Genomic DNA, 26973 nt, shown 5'->3' on the forward strand with positions numbered 1-26973 from the left:
GTGTACCCCGGGGCAAATGGGGGGTAAAAAAAGAAATTCATAGTTTTGTGGGAAAAGATTCAACTCATTGATTGAAATCTCTACTCATGTTCAGGAGTCCAGTGGGCGGTCCTAATCAGTGACTGACAGCAATCTCTGTAGGAACAAGCTGTCAATGACTGATTAGGACCGCCCCCAGGACTCCTAAACCAAGAATGAACAGGATTTATTTTAATAAATTACATAAAAAATTCCCACAAATTATATCTATCTTTGTCATATCTATCTCATATATATCTATCTGTCATATCTATCTGTCATATCTATCTGTCATATCTATCTATCTCATATCTATCTATCTATCTCATATCTATCTATCTATCTATTATCTATCTATCTCACATTTATCTATCTCATATCTATCTATCTATCTCATATCTATCTATCTAGCTATATCCCGAGGGCAGCCCGCACAAAGTGATAGGTCTGTGCTGACATTGCCGGTCCCCATAGCCGGCAATGCATTCCGCTCTCCATTCTGTCTAAAGAATGAACATGTTCTTTCTTACGGCGGATAAATTACAGCAGCAAAAATTCCATGCTGTGCACTGTGAAGCAGAATTCCATTGACCTCAATGGGACTCCGCTGCATCGGAATTTCTGAGCGGAGTTTCACGAAATTCCGTAGCGTGCGTGTAATTCATCAGTAAACTAATCCTATGTTTTCTAGTAAACGCCATGGCTGCCTGTCTTCCCGCCTGCTCAGAATTACTCATGGGACGGATATTTAGAACACTTCTCGGATGTTTTGTGCTTTGTATTCATGGGAAAACCAGCAATGGCCGCTGACCGCACCATCTTTGGGGGATGAGACACCTGTACGTGTTCCTTCTGTGACACATGGAAAGTGCGAGCTCACACATTTCCCGGGTGTCTGTCAGCGGCTGCCAGGATTATTATGTTTTTTTGCTTACATTAGTCAAAAGATAATCCCCTCTGAGCTGTCCTTCTCGGACATCTACGCTAAGCCCCTTGTGCCCGTGTATTCTTTATGGATCTGATGAATCATCTCAGTCTCCCTCTGGGCGTACGGCGGGGCGCATCCGATGACTATATAGTTTTGCGGCCTTATAATAAATTATAATAACAAAGATATATAAAAAATGAAAAATTCCCATTTAGTTCACACTAATGGTAGATGATTCCTTATGTTGCAAAACTACAACTCCCAGCATGCCTGGACAGCCGTTGGCTGGAGGCACACTGATTGGGAGAGACTGCATTAGAGCAATAATCCCTAACCTTTGCCTATCCTGGCATACTGGGAATTGTAGTTTTGCAACAGCTGGAGGCACACTGATTGGGAGAGACTGCATTAGAGCAATAATCCCTAACCTTTGGCTGTCCGGACATGCAGGGAGTTGTAGTTTTGCAACAGCTGGAGGCACACTGATTGGGAGACTGCATTAGAGCAATAATCCCTAACCTTTGCCTATCCTGGCATACTGGGAATTGTAGTTTTGCAACAGCTGGAGGCACACTGATTGGGAGACTGCATTAGAGCAATAATCCCTAACCTTTGCCTGTCCTGGCATGCAGGGAGTTGTAGTTTTGCAACAGCTGGAGGCACACTGATTGGGAGAGACTGCATTAGAGCAATAATCCCTAACCTTTGCCTGTCAGGGCATGCTGGGAGTTGTAGTTTTGCAACAGCTGGAGGCACACTGATTGGGAGACTGCATTAGAGGCATGCTGAGAATTGTAGTTTTGCAACAGCTGGGAGCACACTGATTGGGAGAGACTGCATTAAAGCAATAATCTCCAACCTTTGGCTGTCCGAGAATGCTGGGAGTTGTAGTTTTACAACAGCTGGAGGCACACTGATTGGGAAACTGCATTAGAGCAATAATCCCTAACCTTTGCCTGTCCGGGCATGCTGGGAGTTGTAGTTTTGCAACAGCTGGAGGCACCCTGATTGGGAAACACTAGTTCAGATTAATGCATTTTGCTGTCCCAAATACAACATATCATTCCCAGAATCTTATCTGCTGTATTCTTTCTTTCCTATTACAGAACGGACAGGAAAATTGCTGGCGGAATTTGGGAAGTTGTACGAGGAGCAGTATGGAGTCGCCCTGTTTAACAGCGTCCGCTATGAGATCGAAGGCAATGGAGGCCCGCAGACACAGCTACTTCATCGAAAGGTACGATGGCGACTATATCAATAACTGGAAAGGTGGGGGGAGATTTATCAAAACCTGTGTAGAGGAAGAGTGGTGCAGTTGCCCGTGGCAACCACTCAGCTTCTTTCACTTTCACTATGGCCTCTGAAACAATGAAAGAAGTGATCTGATTGGTTGCTATGGGCAACTGCACCACTCCTCTACACAGGTTGTGATAAATCTTCCCTGCAGTGTCCGTATTGTTGTTGGTTTGTGAGGAACCTACCTTCATATCTGTAGATCAGTGGCCTCCAAACTGTGGACCTCCAGCTGTTGCAAAACTACACTTCCCAGCATGCTCCAGATGCCGGGAGTTGTAGTTTTGCAACAGCTGGAGGTCCACAGGTAGGAGACCATTACTGTAGATAGTCATCTAGGTCATGATACGAGGTCAGACTTACTTGGGACTTTGTATGTGGAGGTAGAAGAGCCTGAAGATGTACAAACCCTCTTTAAGGGTCTATTCACACGTACAGTATTCTGCGCAGATTTTCTGCTGCAGTTTTACAATGTAAACTAAATGACTTCTAATCTTCAGTTACAAATCCTGCGCATCAAATCTGCGCAGGATACTGTACGTGTGAATAGACCCTAAGGGTCTATGTACACGTACAGTATTCTGCGCAGATTTGATGCGTAGGATTTCAAGCGGTGTTCAGTCATTCAGTTTACATTGAAATCTGCAGCAGAAAATCTGCAGCAGAAAATCTGCCCAGAATACTGTACGTGTGAATAGACCATAAAGGGGGGAAAAAATTTGAAATCAACTGGTGCCAGAAAGTTAAACAGATATGTAAATTACTTCTATATAAAAATCTTAATCCTTCCAGTACTTAACAGCTGCTGTATGCTCCAGAAATAGTTGTGTAGTTCTTTCCAGTCTGACCACAGTGCTCTCTACTGCCGCCTCTGTCCGTGTCAGGAACTTTCCAGAGCTAGAGAAGTTTGCTCGTACTCTGGACAGTTCCTGACCTGGCAGCAGAGAGCACTGGACAGACTGGAAAGAACTACACAACTTCCTCTGTATCATACAGCAGCTGATAAGTACTGGAAGGATTAAGATTTTTATAGAGAAGTAATTTACAAATCTACATCACTTTCTGGCACCAGTTGATTTTTTAAAAAATGTTTTCCTCTAGAACAGTGGTCTCCAACTTGCGGACTTCCAGATGTTGCAAAACTACAACTCCCAGCATGCCCGGACAGCCATGCTGGGAGTTGTAGTTTTGCAACATCTGGGGGTCTGCAAGTTGGAGACCACTGCTCTAGAGTACCCCTTTATGAAGACTAAAAAAAAGTGAATTGGCTGCTTATAATTTCCTTAATCTCCTTTTTAAGGTCCCTAACATAGACAAGGTGATCTTTTCTGGGAACCTTTTCCAGTATCTGGATGATACAAAAAAATGGAGGAACCGTTTCTGCCTTGTTCCCAACCACTATGGACCACTTCTTTATGAGAACAAAATCGTAAGTGTTTTCCATTGTAGTCCTATATATCCCTCCAGTCTGACCTGGCAATGTAAACGCTTTCTTTATTGATTTAGGCTTATGAGCGAGGCCTGCAGCCCCGAGCTGGCATCAACTCTGCCGGGTACAAAGTCTTCACCTCCCTGGATCAGTACACTGAAATGCTTAATAACACCGTTCCGGGTATGTACATACAATTGTTGGATATGTCTAGAGATGAGCGAACTTACAGTAAATTCGATTCGTCACGAACTTCTCGGCTCAGCAGTTGATGACTTTTCTTGCATAAATTAGTTCAGCTTTCCGGTGCTCCCGTGGGCTGGAAAAGATGGATACAGTCCTAGGAGACTCTTTCTTAGGACTGTATCCACCTTTTCCAGCCCACCGGAGCACCTGAAAGCTGAACTAATTTATGCAGGATAAAGTCAACAACCGCCGAGCCGAGAAGTTTGTGACGAATCGAATTTACTGTAAGTTCGCTCATCTCTGGATATGTCCTACATTCCCATGTCTGCTTGGATCCCTGATTTTCCCAAATCTCCAAACACCTGTCATATCACAGAAAAAAATTATGCTTATATCTGTTACCCACTAGGTCAGTGTTTTCCAACTGGGGTGCCTCCAGCTGTTGTAAAACTACAACACCCAGCATGCCCGGACAGCCGGAGGCACCCTGGTTGGAAAACGCTGCACTAGGTTATGCAAATTCTTTACATGTTTTTATTCTGTGTCTAGCTTCTGTATTTGCCTCACAAATCCATCTGTTCTGCTGCTCACTGATTCTGACATCCACTGCTCAGGAAGGGGCATGTCCGAGGCAAGCACTGAGCCCGCCCTCACTCACCAAGCATTCTCCTTCCTCCCTGAGTCTGCCGTGCTGGGTCTCTTCATCCAATCACTGCAGGCTGCTCTGTAACCCCCTCCTCTCTGTTTTTTTTATGAAGGTTAATGTTTTGCCAAGATGTACAACATCTAAAAAATTTTTTTGATTTTGTCAGTGCCCATTTAACTTCACTTTCACTTTGTTTGCAGGTGCAAAAGTGAAAGCCGGCAGCGCCACGATGAAATGTCCGACACAGTTCCCTGTTATCCTGTGGCACCCGTACTGCCGTCACTACCATTTCTGCTTTATGACCGAGCGCGAGCAACAGCGGTGGAGTGCAGTGTTTCAGGACTGTGTGCGCCACAGCAATAACGGTAAGTCTGGAAGCTGAAATAAAGTAAATTTCATTATTCAAAAAAAAAAAATGCTTAGAAGTCAAAGCAGATATAATACCATAGCACTGGGGGATCACGTGACTAGTAGCGGTCAAATCCAAAATCACTGGCCCAACTGGATTAAAGGGGTAATCTGGACCTAAGACATCTTAACCCCTATCCAAAGGATAGGGGATAAAATGTCTGACCGCGGGGGTCCCGTCGCAGGGGACCCCTGCAATCTTACCTTCGGCACCCACCTCTTTGAGCTGCACGCCTCACAAACTGCTGGGTGCCGACCGCGGGGCCGGAGTATCGTGACGTCACGACTCCGCCCCCGCGTGACGTCACCCCCCCGCTATGCAAGTCTATGGGAGGGGGCGTGACGGCCGTCACGCCCCCCTCCCATAGACTTGCATAGCAGGGGGTGACGTCACACGGGGCGGAGTCGTGACGTCACGATACTCCGGCCCCGTGGTCGGCACCCGGCAGTTTGTCAGCATGCAGCGCGGCGTGCAGCTCAAAGAGGTGGGACCCCCGCGGTCAGACATCTTATCCCCTATCCTTTGGATAGGGAATAAGATGTCTTAGGGCCGGAGTACCCCTTTAAGCCCTGCAATGATTTCAGATATCAAAGATTCTTTTCTACTTTTGCATCCCCACTCCATGAACCGTATTGTGTTGTCTCAGTAGTCTTCTTTTCTACTGTTGTCTTTTGTCTCCCACTTGTTTTGCCGTGTCCTCTGCAGTCGTGCGCTCCGCTGTTACACACAATTACACTTCTATAGTGCACACCTGCACCTCACACCTGTAAGCACAAGCCTTCCGTCTGCAGAGGAGGTAAAGAGCCGTGTGCTGTCATTTGGTGATACAGAAGAGCATGATGCATAGGAATGCTGGATTTTTTTTTTTTTTTTTTTATTCATCTAACATAATGTCAAACTTTTTTCCGCTTGTTTCCCCCCTAAAATGGCAGAGTTCATCAGGGGACATAAAACAGAAACATATGAAACCAATAAATCACATTAAATGGGTACTTTAATTTTTTTTCAAATCAACAGAAAGTTAAACAGATTTGTAAATTACTTCTATTAAAAAATCTTAACCCTTTCAGTACTTATGAGCTTCTGAAGTTAAGGTTGTTCTCTTCTGTCTAAGTGCTCTCTGATGACACCTGTCTCGGGAACCGCCCAGTTTAGAAGAGGTTTGCTATGGGGATTTGCTTCTGAACTGGGCGGTTCCCGAGACACGTGTCATCAGAGAGAACTTAGACAGAAAAGAACAACCTTAACTTCAGAAGCTCATAAGTACTGAAAGGATTAAGATTTTTTTATAGAAGTAATTTACAAATCTGTTTAACTTTCTGTAGCCAGTTGATATATATATAAAAAAAAAAAAAAAAAGTTTTTTTCCTGGATAACCCCTTTAATCCTTCCAGTACTTATTAGCTGCTGTATGCTCCACAGGAAGTTGTGTAGTTCTTTCCAGTCTGACCACAGTGCTCTCTGCTAACACCTCTGTCCGTATCAGGAACTGTCCATAGTAGAAGCAAATCCCCATAGCAAACCTCTCCTGCTCCTAACAGTCCCTGAAACAGTCAGAGGTGGCAGCAGAGGGCACTGTGGTCAGACTGAAAAGAATTACGCAACTTCCTCTGGAGCATACAGCAGCTGATAAGTACTGGAAGGATTAAGTTTTTTTTTTTAATAGAAGTCATTTACAAATCTGTTTAACTTTCTGGAGCCAGTTGTTATGAAAAAAATAGTTTTCCACTGGAGTACCCCTTTAAATACCGTGGTATGATATAAAGGTCATAGAGACAATAGTGTTTCCCAACCAGTGTTCCTCCAGCTGTTGCGAAACTACAACCCCCAGCATGCCCAGACAACTGAAGGCCGTGAACACATCCTAATGGAATAATTCTCTCTACCTGTCAGGTATCCCTGAAGACGCTCGGGTGGAGGCAGCAGCTTTTACAGACTCTGTCCGGCTCTACAGGCAAGAACGTGATCAGTATGGAACCTGGGACATGTTGTGCGGCAACCAAGTACAGGTATGAAGCAAATACAAAGCAGGAGCCTCACTACTCAGCTGGCAGCTCAATCCGGCAAACTACTAGATATATTAATATAGAATATATTATACACACACACACATATATACAGTACAGACCAAAAGTTTGGACACATCTTCTCATTCAGAGTTTTCTTTATTTTCATGACTATGATAATTGTAGATTCACATTGAAGGCATCAAAACTATGAATTAACACGTGGAATTATAGACGTAACAAAAAAGTGTGAAAATCTGTCATATTCTAGGTTCTTCCTTTTGCTTTGATTACTGCTTTGCACACTCTTGGCATTCTCTTGATGAGCTTCAAGAGGTAGTCACCTGAAATGGTCTTCCAACAGTCTTGAAGGAGTTCCCAGAGATGCTTAGCACTTGTTGGCCCTTTTGCCTTCATTGGGTTCAGGTCCGGTGACTGTGGAGGCCAGGTCATCTGACGCAGCACCCATCACTCTCCTTCTTGGTCAAATAGCCCTTACACAGCCTGGAGGTGTTTGGGGTCATTGTCCTGTTGAAAAATAAATGATGGTCCAACTAAACGCAAACCGGATGGAATAGCAGCCGCTGCAAGATGCTGTGGTAGCCATGCTGATTCAGTATGCCTTCAATTTTTAATAAATCCCCAACAAAGCCCCCCCCCCACACACACACACACCATCACACCTCCTCCTCCACACCAGCACACCTGTGAAGTGAAAACTATTTCAGGTGACTACATCTTGAAGCTCAACAAGAGAATGCCAAGAGTGTGCAAAGCAGTAATCAAAGCAAAAGGTGGCTACTTTGAAGAACCTAGAATATATATATATATATATATATATATATATATATATATATATATGTACACACACACACACACACATATATATATATATATATATACACACACACATATATATATATATATATATATATATATATATATATATATACACACATACATAGGGAGGGTTGGGGATTCCATAAAATCAACGTAACTTTATTTCTTGATCCATTAAAACAGCATGACAGGTACAAACATAGTGGTCAATTGGCTGCCATGTTTGTACCTGTCATACTGTTTTAATAGATGGCGAAATAAAGTTACGTTGATTTTCTGGAATCCCTGATCCTTTCTACGTATATATTTATGCAAGTACAGGCAGGACTGCCATCAGAAATGTCACTTCCCTGATGGCGGTACCGCAAGTACTTATCTGATGATGGTAACCAAGGACTTCCGTGACGGCGGTACTGCAAGTACTTACCTGATGGCAGTGTCGCAAGTACTTCCCTGATGGCAGTGCCGCAAGTACTTACCTGATGGTGGCCTTGAGTACAGCTATGTTAGACCATTATTAAAGTGTATAACTCTATACAAACATATGGTTCTCTGTAATGCATTTTTAAACATTCTAGTAAAATATACCAATAGTTTTCTTGCCTTTATGGTGCAGGTCCTCAGTAATCTGGTCATGGATGACCTCCTTCCTGATCTGAAGAACATCATAGGCCCCAAACTAAGGGGGAAACCGCAGGATCGGCAGAGGGCCTGGTTGTTGGTGAGTCACAGAATCGATTCCTGAATGTGAAAATATTACAATAACTACATTGGAGAAATGAAACCAAGTAGTGACATAATCTGTGCGTATTTCAGGATCCAAAATTGTGCATTTTTGTAGGCAAGTTAGGTCAAGTTGCCTGGCAACCGTAGGACTTTGTGCCCGTGTGACCGTGTCGGTACAGATGCCCTCTGGTGGTAGTCACAGGAAGTTCTGCCCCTCATAGATAATTTCCCACTTCATGACACATAGGGTTGTGTTTTGGCATCTCAATCACAAAGCATGAAGACCAGGGGGAAATGTTAAAGGGGTACTCCGTTTTTTATTTTATTTTGTATTTATTTAAATCATCTGGTGCCAGTAAGTTAAACAGATTTGTAAATTCTATTTAAAAATCTAAATCCTTCCAGTACTTATCAGCTGATGTATGCTCCAGAGGAAGTTGTGTAGTTCTTTCCAGTCTGACCACAGTGCTCTCTGCTGCCACCTCTGTTCATGTCAGGAACTGTCCAGAGCAGGAGAGGTTTGCTATGAGGGTTTGCTCCTACTCTGGAACAGTTCCTGACATGGACAGAGGGGGGGGGGGGGGGAGCAGAGAGCCCTGTGGTCAGACAGAAAATAACTACACAACTTCCTCTGGAGCATACAGCAGCTGATAAGTACTGGAAGGATTAAGATTTTTAAATGTAAGTAATTTACAAATCTGTTTTACTTACTGGCACCAGTTGATTTAAAAAAAAATATGTTTTCCACCGGAGTACCCCTTGAAGACATTCTTTGGCTTATTTGAGCCATATGTTCATGCTTAGCATATACATCAGGGGCTTTTCCTAACATACACACTAACCAGAGTGCCTTCAGCTGTTGCAAAACAACAACTTGTGGTTTTGCAACAGCTGGAGGTCAGCAGTTTGTAGACCATTGCTGTAGATCAGCTGAGGTCAGGCTTACTTGTCACTTTGTATGAGAAGATGTACATGCTGGGAATTTTGCAACAGCTGGAGGCACAGTGGTTGGGAAACCCTACACTGGCCGCTAACATAGTCTATACAGGGCCTGAGATATCCCTTTTATAATAACACACACAGACAGCCGCCAATTCCGTCCGCGCACATATTTATTTAAGCTTTCCAGGAACTAGTTAGACATTGGGATATTTGATACGGCCTTTGTTCCAATTTTGCAGCGTACAATGGTTTTTCCCCTGTGAAAGTGAATTGGAGGAAATTGCAGGGGAATTTATAGGCCTCTCTTGCAGTCAGTGATGTAAGATAGGGGACTGCGACTGGAGGTCAGCAAATTGGAGACCACTGCTTTAGGTAGATTGCACTGCACCGCACCCAAAAGGGACCCAAAAGCAGTAGCAGCTGTGATCCGGCAATCTGAGATGGATTTCTTTCGACTGTTGGGTTGCGATTGTGGCCGCTTTTGGGTCGCACTGCAACCCCATTTCCGTTCCTTGGATGCGACGTGCCAATTTTAGGTCACGCAACCCCTGTCAATGTCAAAAAACAGAACAATAATGGCGTTACTCCTGGCCCCACAACCAATAAGAGTCTCTATGGTTGTTTATTAGACATAGCGCCATAGAGTTTGTAGTGTCCATGCCTGGTACTGCAGCTCACGTGAAGCCATTGACATTACTGGGGGATAAAGGGGCCGGTGACTACCGCAAATGTCACTTAGACGCTCCCCACTCTGTGATATCGCTGTGTGAAGCTCAAGTGTTTGCCAAATATTATCTCTAAGCAAAGTGCTGGAGGAGATAAGTGGAGAGAAAACACTTCAGCGACACGAGACCTTCTCACGAGCATATGGAAAAAAAAAGAGCAGTGGAGAGACTGCTGAAAATGCTTATCTAAAGGGGTACCCTGGAAAAAATAAACTTCAAATCATCTGGTGCCAGAAATTTATACAGGTTTTGTAAATTACTTCTATATAAAAATCTTAATCCTTCCAGTACCTATCAGCAGCTGTGTGCTCCAGAAGAAGTTGTGTAGTTCCTTCCAGTCTGACCACAGTGCTCTCTGCTGCCCCCTCTGTCGGTGTCAGGAAAGAAGGATCAAGTATGAGTTTGCAAGGGAGGTCAGAGGTTAAGAGGTATACACATGTGATGGTGTTCAGCCAATCACATGTGTACTTTATAGGGGTTGTATAGGTTGGGAGGTATTACAGCGGTGTCTCATGCGCTGCAATGGAGCTGAGGTGCAATACCAGACACAACCCATGGACAGGTGTGGTGCTATTTCTGGAAGAAAACAGCCATGTTTTCTAATCCTGTACACCCCCATCCCTTTAAGCCAGACACCTTAATTCTTCCTCGGCCAACAGCCATCTCTCCCGATCCCTCCATACACATGTACATCCGGCTTGGCCGAGTGTCCATATGTTCTAAATGGAGAAAAGAGATACAAGCTACTGCCAGACTCTTGATAACAGATGAACGCTCTGTTGAGCTGAATATACACGTGTATGGGGGAGCCAAATGTTCAGCTAACAGCTATTGAAAGTGAATGGCTGACTTTAGACTGCTTAGCCGCCAGCTCCACAACACCTCCACCACATGAATGCTCTGCTCAGCTGAGCGTCCGTGTACCTTAAAGGAGTACTCCACAGGCCAGCATGTAACTAAATGTTCCAACACTGTTTTTGTGCTGTGGGGGGTCGGTCACGCCTCCTCGTGATGTCACGGCCACACCCCCTCAATGCAAGTCTATGGGAGGTGGCTTGACAGCCGTCACTCCCCCTCCCATAGACTTGCATTGAGGGGGCATGGCCGTGACATCACAAAGAGGCGTGACCGACCCCCACAGTGCAAAAACAGCATTCGGGACATTTAGTTCCACACTGGCCAGTGGAGTACTCCTTTAAACGAGAGAAGGGATAAAAAAAAAATTAATTGCTACCAAATTCCCCTAGCAGTGGTTTAACTTCTTAAAGGGGTTATCCAGGGAAAAACTTTTTTTTATATATCAACTGGATCCAGAAAGTTAAACAGATTTGTAAATTACTTCTATTAAAAAATCTTAATATTTTCAGTACTTATGAACTGCTGAAGTTGAGCTGTTCTTTTCTGTCTAAGTGCTCTCTGATGACACCTGTCTCGGGAACTGTCCAGAGTAGAAGCAAATTCCCATAGCAAACCTCTTCTCTGCAGTTCCCGAGACAAGCAGAGATGTCGGCAGAGAGCACTGTTGCCAGACAGAAAAGAACAACTCAACTTCAACAGCTGATAATTATTGGAAGGATTAAGATTTTTTTAATAGAAATAATTTACAAATCTGTTTAACTTTCTGGAGCCAGTTGATATAATTTTTTTTTTTTTTTTTCATGGAATACCCCTTTAAGAACAAAGGGATCAGGGCAGCTTAAAGGGGTACTCCAGTGGAAAAATTTTTGTTTAAATTAACTGGTGCCAGAAAGTTAAACAGATGTGTAAATGACTTCTATTAAAAAAATCTTAATCTTTCCAGTACATTTTAGGGGCTGTATAGTACAGAGGAAATTCTTTTCTTTTTGGGTTTCACAGTGGACCACAGTGCTCTCTGCTGACTTCTGCTGTCCATTTTAGGAACTGTCCAGAGCAGCATGTGTTTGCTATGGGGATTTTCTCCTGCTCTGGACAGTTCCTAAAATGGACAGCAGAGGTCAGCAGAGAGCACTGTGGTTGTGACAGAAGAGAAATCCCAAAAGAAAAGCATTTCCTCTGTAGTATGCAGCCTCTAATAACTACTGGAAGGATTAAGATTTTTTAATAGAAGTAATTTACAAATCTGAAAATAAAAATGAACCACCCCTCAAGAATATCACCCCACTGGGTACACAATGAATATATATTGAGACAGATGGTTTTTGAAAAAAATGCAAATCTTTATAAAAACAGCATAAAAAAAAAAAAAATCTGAGCATTAATAATTAAGACTGTCATTGGGCCCTAATGCCAGGATATATATTTGTAAAGATCTGTTTAACTTTCTATCACCATATGATTTAAAAAAAAAAAAAAATTTCCACCGGAGTACCCCTTTAAATCCAATATGCCCAATCAATCTCGCCCCCAAAATGTGCTATAGGGGGAGTCAGGAGGCCACCATACACCATTAGATGGACAGCCAGTCCCACCAAAATTGTCTTGCTAAAAATGCCAATATCTGTGAGTAAATGAAACCTGATAACTAACTATAGACATTGAGATCACTTACCTACAGTTTACAGTTTGGGTGGACGCTCTTGTGGAAATGGTCCCCGCCTTGTCTATGGCCATTGTTCTGGGCGCTGTCAGGTCTGATACCCCAGTCAATGTCTTTCTGGGAAATATATATATTGGATTTCTTTTACAATCTTTGTTTTCCCTGAGATAAGCCGACTCCACAATCGTCTGGCCGCGCTCCACCCTCTTGTCTGCGCAGCCAGAAACGTGAGCTCAGGGCGAGCCGGGCATCCAGATGGATCAAAAGACGTCTGTAGAAAGCTTTATGGCCCGGAATAAGATAAAGATGTCTTCCTTAGGCCATGTTTACACAACGTAAAATCTGCGGAATGTCTGCATGGAAAACACTTGCAGACATTCCGCACATTTGAAATAATCCAGCGGGCGCTAGGATCATCCAGGAATGCTCATAGACAGCAATATGTTTCCGAGCAAAATCTGCGAAAAAAATAGACAAGTCTGTTCTTTTTTGCGGACGCCTGAATCGGCATTTTCCATCATGTGAACAGTGCAGCAGAATCCTATTGAAATCAATGGCACTCTGCTGCAGCGGAATGTCCATGCGGAATATTCCCGACGGAATTCCGCGCAGACAATCTGCCGCCGGAACATAGCCTTGAGGAAAAGATTTTTTTTTACCAGTTTAGAGGCAAATACTGTTTCTATTTTTGTTAATTTTTATTTTTTTAGTGTGTGTTATTATGTGGGCTTCCATATTACTTAAAGGGGTACTCCACTGGAATTATTTTTTTTTTTTATTAACTAGTGCCAGAAAGTTAAAAATCATAATCCTTCCAGTACTTATCAGATCCTGTATGCTCCACAGGAAGTTCTTTTCTTTTTTTAATTTCCTTTCTGTCTGACCACAGTGCTCTCTACTGACACCTCTGTCCATTTTGGGAACTGTCCGGAGCAGGATAGGTTTGCTATGGGGATTTGCTCCTACTCTGGACAGTTCCTAAAATGGACAGAGATGTCAGCAGAGAGCACTGTGGTCAGACAAAAAAGGAAATTCAAAAGAAAAGAACTTCCTGTGGAGCATATAGTAGCTAATAAGTACTGGAAGGATTATGATTTTTAAATAGAAGTCATTTACAAATCTGTATAACTTTCTGGCACCAGTTGATTAAAAAAAAAAAATGTTTTCCAGTGGAGTACCATGTTTTTAACAGCATTTAGTGAAATTCTTTACAGTAGGATCCATTGGCATAGACAACAATTGACAAGTGCTGTCTCATTTAGATGAACTGCAGATGTTGCTGGGCATTCTCTGTGACCTTTCATGAGGTCATTCTTTTTGGGCTGCTTCCCAACCAGGGTGCTTCCAGTTGTTGCAAAACTACAACTCCCAGCATGCCTGGACAGCCAAAGGCTGTCCGGGCATGCATCCAGTTGTAGTTTTGCAACAGCTGGAGGTACTCTGGTTAGGAAACAGCGCTCTAGGGGATGCTGATCACTGTTGTGAAAGGTGGTGGATCCAGTGTTATCTCTCTGCTGGTGTCGCTTTTTTTTTTACTCTGTATTACTGGGAAATGATCTGTACAACAGGAAGTTTTTGCCCTAGTGGTCAGAATGGAAACTGCAATATTTTATGATTGTTAGAAGAAATATTGCTAAACATTATTTTTAAAAAAGATGGTTAACATAAGAACTTCCCTCTAAAACAAATGTATTTCTTTCCCAGATTTCGGATACAGTGTATCGGATGGTGCACGAGAAGGCACGTCTGTTTTACGAGGGACTGGAAAAAAAATGCGGCGACAGGAGAGCAGAGATGGAGAGTCAAATCCGAACGGACATGGACCAGATCATTGCGTGTAAGGAGCACGTGTCCAACAAGATTCGAGGTAAAGAAGAACTAGTCATTGTTTTGTATCTGATCATTTATATGCAATTTTCTCCACTTAAATGAATTGTTTAGATTGTTACAAACCTGTGGCTTTGTAGCTGCCCGGACAGCCAATTGTATACAAATGGACCTGGAGAGTAGGTATATAACTACTGTACATCCTGATACCATAGAGATAGCAGCAGTATACAGATAGAGCTGGAGGGGAGGTGTATAACTAATATCCCCTGATCCCATAAAGATAGCAGCAGTACACAGAGCTGGAGGGGAGGTGTATAGACTACTATGTATCCTCATCCCATAGAGATAGCAGCAGTATATAGATAGAGCTGGAGGAGATGTGTATAACTACTATATATCCCGATCCCAAAGAGATAGCAGCAGCAGTATACAGACAAAGCTGGAGGGGAGGTGTATAAATAGCATACATCCTAATCCCATAGTGATAGTAGCAGCAGTATACAGATGGATCTGTGAGGGCAGGTGTATAACTAATAAATAAATATATATATATACTGATCCCATAGAAATAGCAGCAGTATACAAATAGAGCTGGAGGGAAGGTGTATAACTACTATATATACTGATCCCATAGAGATAGCAGCAGTATACAGATAGAGCTGGAGGTGTATAACTACTATATATATCCTGATCCCATAGAGAGAGCAGCAGATAGAGCTGGAGGGGAGGTGTATAGCTACTGTATGTCCCCTTCCGATAGTGATAGTAGGTGGAGCTAGAAGGAATCGGGTAGGTGATGATGTCATCCTTCAATCCACATGAAGTTAGAAACCAGGTCTGACATCCTGTCACTCACATTAAGTGCAGTTACTTTTTTTCGGGGTCAGACTGGTGATCACATGACTGAGTTACAATAATAAAACACCTAGGTGCGCAGATGTGCTGGAATAAAAACAAATGGCGCTGCATAAGTGATGAGTGTGCATGATATGGGGGGAAAAAACAAAAAAACCCGGAGTGCTACTTTAATGTTGTTTAGAATGGCTAAAGTTTCTCTAGATTGTGACTCGTGTGTTGTATAACAGCTGCTGTGCTGCCCAAAGCTGAACTGTGTGTGAGAAACCACGTCCAGTCACACATCCCATCTATTCTGGAAGCTCTGATGGTGCCAACCAGCCAGGGGTTCGCTGAAGTGCGAGAATTGGTCTTCACCGAGGCCACCGAAATGAACAAGAACCTGGTGAACGAGGGAGGGCGGGAAAAGCTGGGTGAGGTAAGGATTCAGAGGAGAGGAAAACGGTGCCAGCCGGAGGTGATTACCAAGAATAATTCTATAAACGTGTCATTCCTTTTTCATATCTGTCCACCAGCATATGGAGAAGATATCCCAGCTGGCCTATCACCCTGTCAAAATGCAGCAATGCTATGAAAAGATGGATCACCTGAACCTAGAAGGCCTGCAGCAGAGGTTTGACGTGGGGGGCCCGTCCGTCTTCAAGCAGAGGGCGCAGATCCTCATGAGAGAGGTGAGGAAACCCTAAAAATACCCCAAAGCTCTACTGGAGGGTTTTCCAACCAGTGCGCCTCCAGTTATTGCAAAACTACAACTCCCAGCATGCCCGGACAGGCAACGGCAGACATTCCGCAGACAGTGGGTTTTGGCAATGCATTTCCGAGCGGATTCCACAGAAAGAATTGACATGAAAAAAACTGTGTCCTGTAGCGGAATGTTTCAAAACCAATTCCCTTCAGGCCATAAAGCCCCTCCGGGACTGAGCCTTTACTAGTATTACCCCTTTAAAATATCACTTTTATTGATTTACACTAAAATGACCCCAATATTGTGCATAAATGATACAAAAATTGTGTATTAAAAACACAACCCGGATATTGGAATCAGGTCCCATCCATACCAATAATCAACTAGGAGTATTGTTAGAGGATCATATCATTATTATTCCTTATTTCAGGGTCAATATATCTTCCCCTATATTGGATCCTCTGATTCCTCCTTCTCTATCCAAATCCTGGTTGATAATTTAAAATACAGATCCCCCTGACGTTTCGCCAGTAAGAACAAGCTTTATTAATGTTTCCGGAATACTAATGCATTATACCTTGATAAAGCTGGTTCTTACCGGCGAAACGTTGGGGGAATGCTAGGGAGATCTGTATTTTAATTATCAACCAGGATTTGGATAGAGAAGGAGGAATCAGAGGATCCAATATAGGGGAAGATATATTGACCCTGAAATAAGGAATAATAATGATATCATCCTCTAACAATACTCCTAGTTGATTATTGGTCTGAATGGGACCTGATTCCAATATCCAGGTTGTGTTTTTAAAACACAATTTTTGTATCATTTATGCCCAATATTGGGGTAATTTTAGTGTAAATCAATAAAAGTGATATCTTAAAGGGGTAACCTTAGTAAATGGCTCAGTCCCGGAGGGGCTTTATGGCCTGAAGGGAATTGGTTTTGAAGTATATTAAACCTTGGGTACTACACGGGAGATTTTGTTATAATATACTGTAGCGGAATGTGACTCTCCGCACAGGGACACAGTTTTCTGGTTTACAGCCCGCTCTCTCCGCTACCCTCTCTCAAGGGGACGGGGACACAGTTATTGACACATCTCCCCGCCACTTAGACTGTGGTGCGCAGTCAGAGGAGCGTCCACAACATTTCTCCCACCCACCCGCGTCACACACCCACCCGCTACCTGTTGCAAGACAACAACTCCTACAGCAGGCCCTTACAGTGAGGACATGCTGGGTATTGTAGTCTTGCAACAGCTAGCGGACAGATGTGGGAGAAAGGCCGGGAGTTGTGCGGAAAAACTGCGTCCCTTTTTGGAGGGTCACATTCTGCTACAGGAACACAGTTTTCCGCATTACATATTTCTGCAGCAGATGTTTTTGCCTGCAGAAGTTCCGCTGTGTGCACAGTGCAGCAGAGTCCCATTGAAAACAACAGGACTCTACTGCAACAGAATTTGCCAGTGGAATTTTTCCACCGGATTCCGCCGTGTGAATAGGGCCTAAGAGGGATGCAACACTGGCTCCCTCTAGAGGTCTTTTGTGAACCCACTCCTTTTCTACTTGCTACCAGTGATGAGCGGCACGGGCCATATTCGAATTCGCGATATTTCGTGAATATATTTACGAGTATTCGTCCTATTTTCGCGAAATTCGCTATGTTCGTTCAATTTTTTTTCTTTTTTCCCATGCGAAAATTTGCATGTGAAAAGAATATTCGTCATTACGAATATATAACCCCTATATTCTAAATATTCGCAAAAATCACAAAGTGCCGATATTCGCAATAAAAATTCGCATTACGAATATTCGTGCTCAACACGACCTGTTACATACCAATGATGCACTTTAGTCACAATTAGAGATGAGCAAACTTACAGTAAATTCGATTCGTCACAAACTTCTCGGCTCGGCAGTTGATGACTTATCCTGCATAAATTAGTTCAGCTTTCCGGTGGGCTGGAAAAGGTGGATACAGTCCTAGGAAAGAGTCTCCTAGGACTGTATCCACCTTTTCCAGCCCACGGGAGCACCTGAAAACTTAACTAATTTATGCAGGATAAGTCATCAACTGCCGAGCCGAGAAGTTCGTGACGAATCGAATTTACTGTAAGTTCGCTCATCTCTAGTCACAATGATGGATCATTTTACTGAAATGCTTGTATTATTAAAATATATTTTTATTTTTACATAATGCATCAGTTTAGACCCTAAGTCTCCAAACTGCGGACCTCCAGCAGTTGCAAGACTACAACTCCCAGCATGCCTGGACAGCCGTTGGCTGTCCGGGCATGCTGGGAGTTGTAGTCTTGCAACTGCTGGAGGCACATGGGTCAGCTCAGTAGAGGCCGTAGCGCTGACCCGAACCAAGGGAGAGAGTTAATTTTGTGCTTTTACTTGTAGATCACAGTAAACTATCCATACCCTGTATGTTACTGCTGGATAATAATAATAATAAAATAATAATAATATATTAATAATAAAAAAATAATAATAAAAAATTAAATAAAAAATAATAATAAAAAAATTATTTAAAAAATTATAATTTACTGTGAACTTTTATAGCAAATAGACAACGCAGTTTACACCTTTGAGCAGCTCATCCATCAAGAGCTGAACAAGACTGAAGGCACCGAGAACCTGTGCAGAGACATCCAGCGCATATTAGAACGTGTTCTCAAGGTAAGAGGAGAGCGCCGGCAATACGAGGCATCGACTACAAGAACCAGCATGCCTTTCCTGCTATATACAGATTAAAATTTTATCAGAATCGACAAACTTACCACATAGTGGAAAACCACTATCCAGACTAGATGGTCAGTCTCCCCCTTTATACTGAAGAGCCCATGACCCCTCCCCCCCAAGACCAATTTAAGACACTCATGATCTATATTCCAAGAGAACACTGCCCTGATGGCCTTACATGATCTCTCCCTGTTTGCTTATAGTCATTAGTCAGTTATTAGTTTCCCCTCATCCCTCCCTGTGTCACAGTCATTAGTGTCCCCTCATCTCTCCCTGTGTCACAGTCATTAGTGTCCCCTCATCTCTCCCTGTGTCACAGTCATTAGTGTCCCCTCATCTCTCCCTGTGTCACAGTCATTACTGTCCCCACATCTCTCCCTGTGTCACAGTCATTAGGGTCCCCACATCTCTCCCTGTGTCATAGTCATTACTGTCCCCTCATCAGCTGGTGCAAGGATTTTTGCCACCCTAGGTAAAAGCTAATTTTGCCGCCCCTTGACTTCTCCCATTGACACACCTCACCTTACTACTGGGGTAACACACTGTAACAAACCTCCTCCTTATGTAATCTCTTTACTACTGGGGTGACACACTGTAACAAACCTCCTCCTTATGTAATCTCCTTACTTCTGGGGTGACACACTGTAACAAACCTCCTCCTCATGTAATCTCCTTACTACTGGGGTGACACACTGTAACAAACCTCCTCCCCCTCATATAATCTTCTTACTACTGGGGTGACACACTGTAACCAACCTCCTCCTCATGTAATCTCCTTACTACTAGGGTGACACACTGTGACAAACCTCCTCCTCATGTAATCTCCTTACTACTGGGGTGACACACTGTGACAAACCTCCTCCTCATGTAATCTTCTTACTACTGGGGGTGACACACTGTGACAAACCTCCTCCTCATGTAATCTCCTTACTACTGGGGTGACAGTTTTGTGGCTGTCAGAACCTGGAGAAATAACTTTCTTACGAAGGGCAAAACGGTGCCCCATCAAGAGGGCGCTCTAGGCGGCTGCCTATTTTGCCTATAGGTGAAGCCGTCCCTGCCCCTCATCTCTCCCTGTATCACAGTCATTACTGTCCCCCTCTTCTCTCCCTGTGTCACAGTCATTACTGTCCCCCCCATCTCTGCGTCAGGGTCACTACTATCCCCCTCATCTCTCCTTATGTCACAGTCATTACTGTTCCCCTCACAAAACAAAACAGTTTTACTTACCTCCCCGTTCGTTCCCGCGCTGATTCCCCCCCTCCCCCCTCAATCCTGCCAGTGGATTGCGCTAGGGTGTTACACAGTGCAGCCAATCAGTAGCCTTGGCGGTCACGCGCCATATTCCAGGAATACAGAGCTTGCCCACCAGGTCACTGAACGGCCACCTGACACCAGGCGGAATGGGGGTTCAGCGCAGGAATAGAAGTAGAGGTAAGTAAGTGTTTATTTTTTATTTTTTAAAAGACTGAAAACCCTATTGGAAAGGGCTGACAAAAACCTAGGCGCCATTACTAAATTCTTATGGTGACCTGGGATTTGTTGAGCCCTGCCCTAAAGGCAGTTATGTGGGGGTAACAAGGGTCGCAAAGGTTAGACTTCTTTGTTCCCTAAAAGATGTTTCTGGCAGCGACACATTTCCTCCACCCTTATTGACCAATGCAATCTCTGTCAATCCAAGGAAGGATTAGTAGAGGTATCTATTCTTAGGCCTCGTTCACACAGCCCTAGTGCTCCGGTAAAGGGAGCTTCCTTGCTTGGTCCGTCAAAAGGACGGGTGTTTAGTGGAGGAAAAAATACCGCATGTCCGATCCATTTTCTCCACTCCTGTAAAATACCGGTCACCTGACTGACCCCATTCAATCTTTATGGATCTTTAAGGACCAAGTGGTGTCAGTTTTGCTCTGAACCTTTTAGGGTCTGTTCGGCACAAAAAAAAAAAAAAAAAAAAAAAAAAGCCAAATGGTTTGGAACACAATGGCAGTGTCAACTTGGCCTAAGCATACTGCTATCTATATGCGTTCAGCGGTCTTTAGATACAAAATCCACTGAAAAAGAGTTGATCGGGCCCGATGTGTCTACTTAATCCCCTGGTGATTGGATGGTGAAACTGACATTACAAAAGAGCTTTATTGCCAACCTATGACCACATGGAAAAAACATTGAGTAATTCTAGAAGATTAAAATTTCTTGGTAATGTATTTTACAGAAATACGACTATGACAGCAGCACGGTGCGGAAGAAGTTCTTCCAAGAAGCCTTACTACAAATCATCATCCCATTTCTACTGAAGAAACTGGCTCCAACCTGCAAATCTGTGAGTATGGGGTGAATGGAGCGGAGCGACTGCTTTCAGAATGTGCAGAGCAGTGCTTCCCAACCAGGGTGCCTCCAGCTGTTGCAAAACTACAACTCCTAGCATGCCCGGACAGCCAGCGGCTGTCCGGGCATGCTTGGAGTTGTAGTTTTGCAACAGCTGGAGGCACCCTCGCTTGGAAACAATGCTCTATATGATCAGTGCTGGCATAACAACTTTGTAGTAAATGATTAAAGGGGTACTCTGGGGAACTAAATCCATAGCCCATTCATTCCCTCTCACCAACCTATTTAAAGGGGTATTCCGCCCCTAGACATCTTATCCCCTATCCAAAGGATAGGGGATAAGATGTCAGATCGCCGCGGTCCCGCTGCTGGGGACCCCTGGGATCCCTGCTGCGGCACTGCGCTATCATTACAGCACAGAGCGAGTTCGCTCTGCACGTAATGATGGGCGGTGCAGGGGCCAGAGCATCGTTACGTCACGGCTCCGCCCCTCGTGATGTCACAGCCCGCCCCTTTCAATACAAGTCTATGGGAGGGGGCGTGGCGGTCGTCACGCCCCCTGCAATAGACTTGCATTAAGAGGACTGGCCGTGATGTCACGAGGGGCGGCGCCATGACGTCACGCTGCTCCGTCCCCCGTATCGCCCGTCATTACGCACAGAGCGAACTCGCTCTGTGCTGTAATGATAGCGCGGTGCCGCAGCGGGGATCCCGGGGGTCCCCAGCAGCGGGACCGCGGCGATCTGACATCTTATTCCCTATCCTTTGGATAGGGGATAAGATGTCTAGGGGCGGAATACCCCTTTAATGGTCTAAATGTCTATCATTAGCTATATAGAGCTGTTTCCCCTCTTTCAGTTGTCACATACATGCAGGGAGTGTAGAAAATAAGTCATCTAGCCATCCACTCTGTCCAAGTCCCTCTCTGAAAGCAGCCCCCACCCTCCTGAGAGATGCAAACCACTTGGTTTCTGCCCTGCACTGATGACTAATTCTTCCTTTAGTGCTGGGGAGATGTGTGCAGCTTCAGTCAATCACACACTGAACTTTTCCCTGCTGCTCAGAGCAGGAGGGTGGGGGCTGCTCTCAGAAAGGCAGAGCTGCAATGATTCCTGGGAAATGTAGTATTTATGAGGCAAGGGGAGGGAAGGAGGGCGAAAAATATCAAGCAGCCAGAGAAGACCACAGGAGCCATGCATGTCAGGCAGGATGGTTAAAAGGGAACATATGGCTTTGGAGCTTTTTATATATAATGTATACTACCCCTTTAAACAAACCTTCAAATATGCAGCAGATCCTGTACGCGTGAACGTACCCTAAGCCTAGAAAACAAGCACCTGCCATTACATGTACTGCTCATGTTTCTTACTGGCGGCAGCCATAACTCTGTTCTGTGTCCTCTGCAGGAGTTACCCCGCTACCAGGAACTTATATTTGAGGAGCTGTCCCGGTTTGTGCTGCTGGAGAATATATATGAAGAAGTTGTGCTGCAGACCGTAATGAGAGATATCGTACAAGGTAAGGATAGAACAGATGTTGGATACACTGATGGCTTCCTGCGATTCTTTTTGTTTATGTCTTTATGTATTTTCCGTCATTTCCAGCTGTGAAGGATGCTGCCACCCAGCGTAAACACAACTTGTACCGGGACAGTATGGTGTTACACAACAGTGACCCCAACCTTCATCTTTTGGGTGAGGGACCTCCCATCAACTGGACTGATGAATATGGAGATAGTACTGAAAAAGCTGGAGACCGGCACGGCAGAGTGCGCCAAGTGGTCTCCATCATCCAAGACGATGAAGCGCCGGACTACTTAGAATCTTGTCAGGAGGCTCCAGCCAATGAAAACATCCCCGAGGAGCCAGGATCTAGTGATGTGCACGCAATCCGTAACATGCTAGTCAAAGAATTTGATGTTGAAGTTCCAGCAAAGGACAATGCAGACACATCTTCCCGAGTAGAACCTGATGAGGAAGTAACACGTGCAGTGCAAGAGAAACCTGCCGAGCCTCAAGAGTCACATACAGAAGAGGACACTTCACCTCATGAGCACCATGAAGATACGTTGGATTACAGCCATGCAGAGGCTTCTCCAGAACACAAGATACCAGTAGTGGATCACAATCATGCAGAGGCTTCTCCAGAACACAAGATACCAGTGGTGGATCACAATCATGCAGAGGCTTCTCCAGAACACAAGATACCAGTGGTGGATCACAATCATGCAGAGGCTTCTCCAGAACACAAGATATCAGTGGTGGATCACAGTACTGCAGAAGCTTCTCCAGAAAACGAAAAACCAGTATACCGTAGCGCAACAGACATCTTAAAAGATGTTCATGCTAAACAGCTTGAACGGTCACAGTCGACAAGTGACCATTTAGTCAAAGACCAACAACAAGACCGTGCAAGTCCAGAACACAACGAGATTGAAGAAGAAGAAGACCACCGAGTACGGGAAATAATCCATCCCCCAACTACGCAGGAGGCAACTTCTTCCCTCGTCACCCCTACAGAAGAAAGCCAAGCGCAGCCGCTCCCGTCTCCCGTGACACACACAGTACATTCCACCCCAGACGATAGTGGGTTCCAGTCGCCCCTAAGCGAGGAGGAAGAGGAAGGTGAAGGCTACAAAGAAGTCCCTGTACCTGCTCCAAGGAAGCGCGATGAGGTTATCACCCAGTTCTGAGTATCGGTAACACGGGACTGACCTTGTAAAATGAACTTCTATGGAGGGCGGAAGCAGTGCCGAGCTCTCCTTCCTTCCTTTTTATTTTTTTTTTTTGGCACAAAACTACTTATTTAAATGCTTTATGGCTCTGTTACTCTCTGCTATGCCAGGGCTGTTATTTTTTTATTTTTTTTTGCTTTGTTTCACCGCTTTTTTCTTTCTTTTTTTTTTTTGGAAAGTATTCAGTGTTCTCAACATTCGCCAGCGCACATCACCGCACCTCACATCACACTGCTGCTGTAGACGGACCAGATTCACCACGGCAGACACTAAATCTCACTCACCCTCCCATGGTAACTTATTATTTCGAAGCTCGTGCGGACCATAGTCCTAGAGGTGTCGCCTTGTACACCCTTGCATTACTGCCACCTTCTGTATACACACTCTTCCTGCACCCGCACAGTCTTGTATAAACACTAACCCAGACCATAGCTTGAACGTCTCCCTCCTGGGTGACCGTATGCTACGATGAATTTACACCGATAGGGAAGGTTACAGACACTTAGTTTTGCCAAAAAAAAAAAAGATACCTGGGTATAAAAAGATTATAAACACGAAGTAGATACAGCAATGTCGGCACAGTCACCAAGTAAACTTTGCACTTTCACGCATGGACACAAGTCAGAGATATCCCATAGCTCAAATCCCATAGCAACTAGTATTGCATCCAAAATTCCACCAAGAAGATAATCGGGAGGCACTCACCAGGAACTAGTAGAAATGTTCTCTTTATTTTCGGTAAGTAAACATCACAAATCGTGGGTAAGGTCTTGGATATCAAACAAACATAGAATTGAGGTTACAGCCGTTTCACGCCTGTATTGGTTACTGCATCAGACCAGCGTGAAACAGCTGTAGTCTCACCTCTGTGTTTGTTTGTGGTGTCCGGGATGTTACCCATGATGTGTGGAATGTGCCTTCCAATTATCTACTTGGTGGAATAAAGATTATACTGACCCCCAACGATGCCACTTTGATGACAGAATTCCTTATCTCCTGAATCTTTATGCTTGGGGGTGTCTGTGTTGGTTCCTAGTTCTTCGTCTTAAAGGAGGATCCTGTTGCAATCAAAACCAGTGATAGAAGACTATTACCTGGTGTTTCCCATTTAGGGTGCCTCCAGCTGTTGCAAAACTACAACTCCTAGCATGCCCGGACAGCCGAAGGCTGTCCGGGCATGCTAGGAGTTGTAGTTTTGCAACAGCTGGAGGCACCCTGGATGGGAAGCACTGCCATAAACAGTTTAGTTCGAGTTGCACGGCTCAAGTGGCCATATAGCCCAGGAGCAGGGGCCCTGCAGTACATACGCACAGACCATTCCGCGCATGGAGACCTAGGGGAGGCATCCTCACTCCACGCACATCACTACGGGGGGAGGGGCAACCCTACGTTTTAAGCCGAGCAGTGCCTTTTTTTATCTCAATCTAGACCTGCGGATTTCCCTCTCTAGATATATTTTATTAAAACTTTTAAATGTTTTAAAAGAAAAAAAACAAGCAAAAAAAAAAGCTTCTAATTAATAATAAATAAAAACTTTATTATATGAAACAGAAGCGGGTGTGAAAACTTTTCTGTGTCGTTGCCTGAGAGATGCGCAAACTTCAGTCCAGTGTAAAATATTTGGAGGCCAATGTCCCCATAGACAACCATGAAAAATAAAATAAAGGAGGCTGGAGGAACAGCAGTAAAACAATATATACAGTCATACCTGAGCTCTGTCTGCTGACATTACACCAATTGGATTAGGCTGGGTTCACACCACGTTTTGTAACTACGGTTCCTGTATATGGCTGGCAGGAGGGGTGCGGGGCTTAATCGCGGCGCCCGCACTCAGCCGTATTCGGGAACCGTATTTAATGCATGTCTATGAGCCGACCGGAGTGAACCGCAGCCTCCAGTCGGCTTTGTTTTCGGCCGTATGCGGTTTCCCGACCGTAGGTCGACCACGTTTTTGCCTGCGGTCGGGAAACCGCATACGGCCGAAAACGGAGCCCACCGGAGGCTGCGGTTCACTCCGGTCGGCTCATAGACATGCATTAAATACGGTCCCCGAATACGGCTGACTGCGGGTGCAGCGATTAAGCCCCGCCCCCTCCTCCCAGCCGTATACGGGAACCGTAGTTACAAAACGTGGAGTGAACCCAGCCTTACACCAATTTTAACTTTTTGTTTGCAACGTCCTTATAGCTTTGAGGTTGTCTGAACAAGGGGGTGTTGTGCTTTTTTTTTTTTTTTTTTTTAAACTATGTGGCAGACTAAGGGCTCGTTCACACTGCCGTTATGCTCCGCTAAATGGAGACTGGAGAAAAAAAAAATATGGATACTTAAAGGGGTACTCCGGTGGAAAGCTTGTAGTTTTGCAACAGCTGGAGGCACCCTGGTTTGGAAACAATGGCGTAGACTTAATGTTATAGAATCAGTGAAAGGGTATGTTCACCTGGCGGAAGATCGAACAGACGTTCCGATGCAGCAAAGTTCCATTTCAATGGGATTCTGCTGCACTGTTCACACGTGGAATTTCCGTAATCCGCAGAAAGAATAGTCATTCTTTCTGTGGATTTCACTCAGCAATGGATTGCGGTCTATGAGAGAGCGCATTTCCGAGCGGTCCTAGCGCCCACCGGATCGTACAAACGTGCGGAATGTCTGCCCCATGTTTTTACTAGACATTTTACACTATGGGAACTTACATAAAGAGAGACAAAAACAAAGTGTGAACCCGGCCTGAGAATCGGTAACCTTTTTCCATGTTTATTCTTCTGGTTCTCGCCCCATGTTCTGTAATGGATCCCAAATGCGCCTGTGTCAAAGTGACTACATTTAAAGGGGGTACTCCAATGGAAAACTATATATATATATATATATATATATATATATATATATATACACATACAGTCTCTGTCTATATATAGTTTTCCATTGGAGTACCCCCTTTAAATGTAGTCACTTTGACACAGGCGCATTTGGGATCCATTACAGAACATGGGGCAAGAACCAGAAGAACAAATATATAATATATATATATATATAAAATTATTATTATTTTTTTTAATCAACTGGTGCCAGAAAGTTAAAACGCATATGAATTACTTCTATATAAAAATCTTAATCCTTCCAGTACTTATCAGCTGCT

The 26973-nt window shown here is 44.2% G+C and overlaps 1 protein-coding gene across 4 annotated transcripts in view; it reads left to right on the forward strand.

The window, feature by feature from the left end:
* Positions 1 to 25662, forward strand: part of NIBAN2 (niban apoptosis regulator 2) — an 81180-nt gene extending 55518 nt beyond the window's left edge. For all 4 annotated transcript variants that reach the window (XM_056540618.1, XM_056540617.1, XM_056540616.1 and 1 more), the window contains 13 exons: positions 2053 to 2183; positions 3540 to 3668; positions 3746 to 3851; positions 4701 to 4865; positions 6803 to 6918; positions 8372 to 8476; positions 14371 to 14533; positions 15582 to 15769; positions 15867 to 16022; positions 18605 to 18721; positions 20994 to 21101; positions 22513 to 22624; positions 22711 to 25662. In XM_056540618.1, the coding sequence (XP_056396593.1) occupies positions 2053 to 2183; positions 3540 to 3668; positions 3746 to 3851; positions 4701 to 4865; positions 6803 to 6918; positions 8372 to 8476; positions 14371 to 14533; positions 15582 to 15769; positions 15867 to 16022; positions 18605 to 18721; positions 20994 to 21101; positions 22513 to 22624; positions 22711 to 23798 (2684 nt within the window). In that variant the 3' untranslated portion in view covers positions 23799 to 25662. The remainder of the gene's footprint in view (positions 1 to 2052; positions 2184 to 3539; positions 3669 to 3745; positions 3852 to 4700; positions 4866 to 6802; positions 6919 to 8371; positions 8477 to 14370; positions 14534 to 15581; positions 15770 to 15866; positions 16023 to 18604; positions 18722 to 20993; positions 21102 to 22512; positions 22625 to 22710) is intronic.
* Positions 25663 to 26973: the final 1311 nt, after the last annotated feature.

The sequence above is a fragment of the Hyla sarda genome, chromosome 9 (genome assembly GCF_029499605.1).
Source record: "Hyla sarda isolate aHylSar1 chromosome 9, aHylSar1.hap1, whole genome shotgun sequence".
Classification (NCBI taxonomy): domain Eukaryota; kingdom Metazoa; phylum Chordata; class Amphibia; order Anura; family Hylidae; genus Hyla; species Hyla sarda.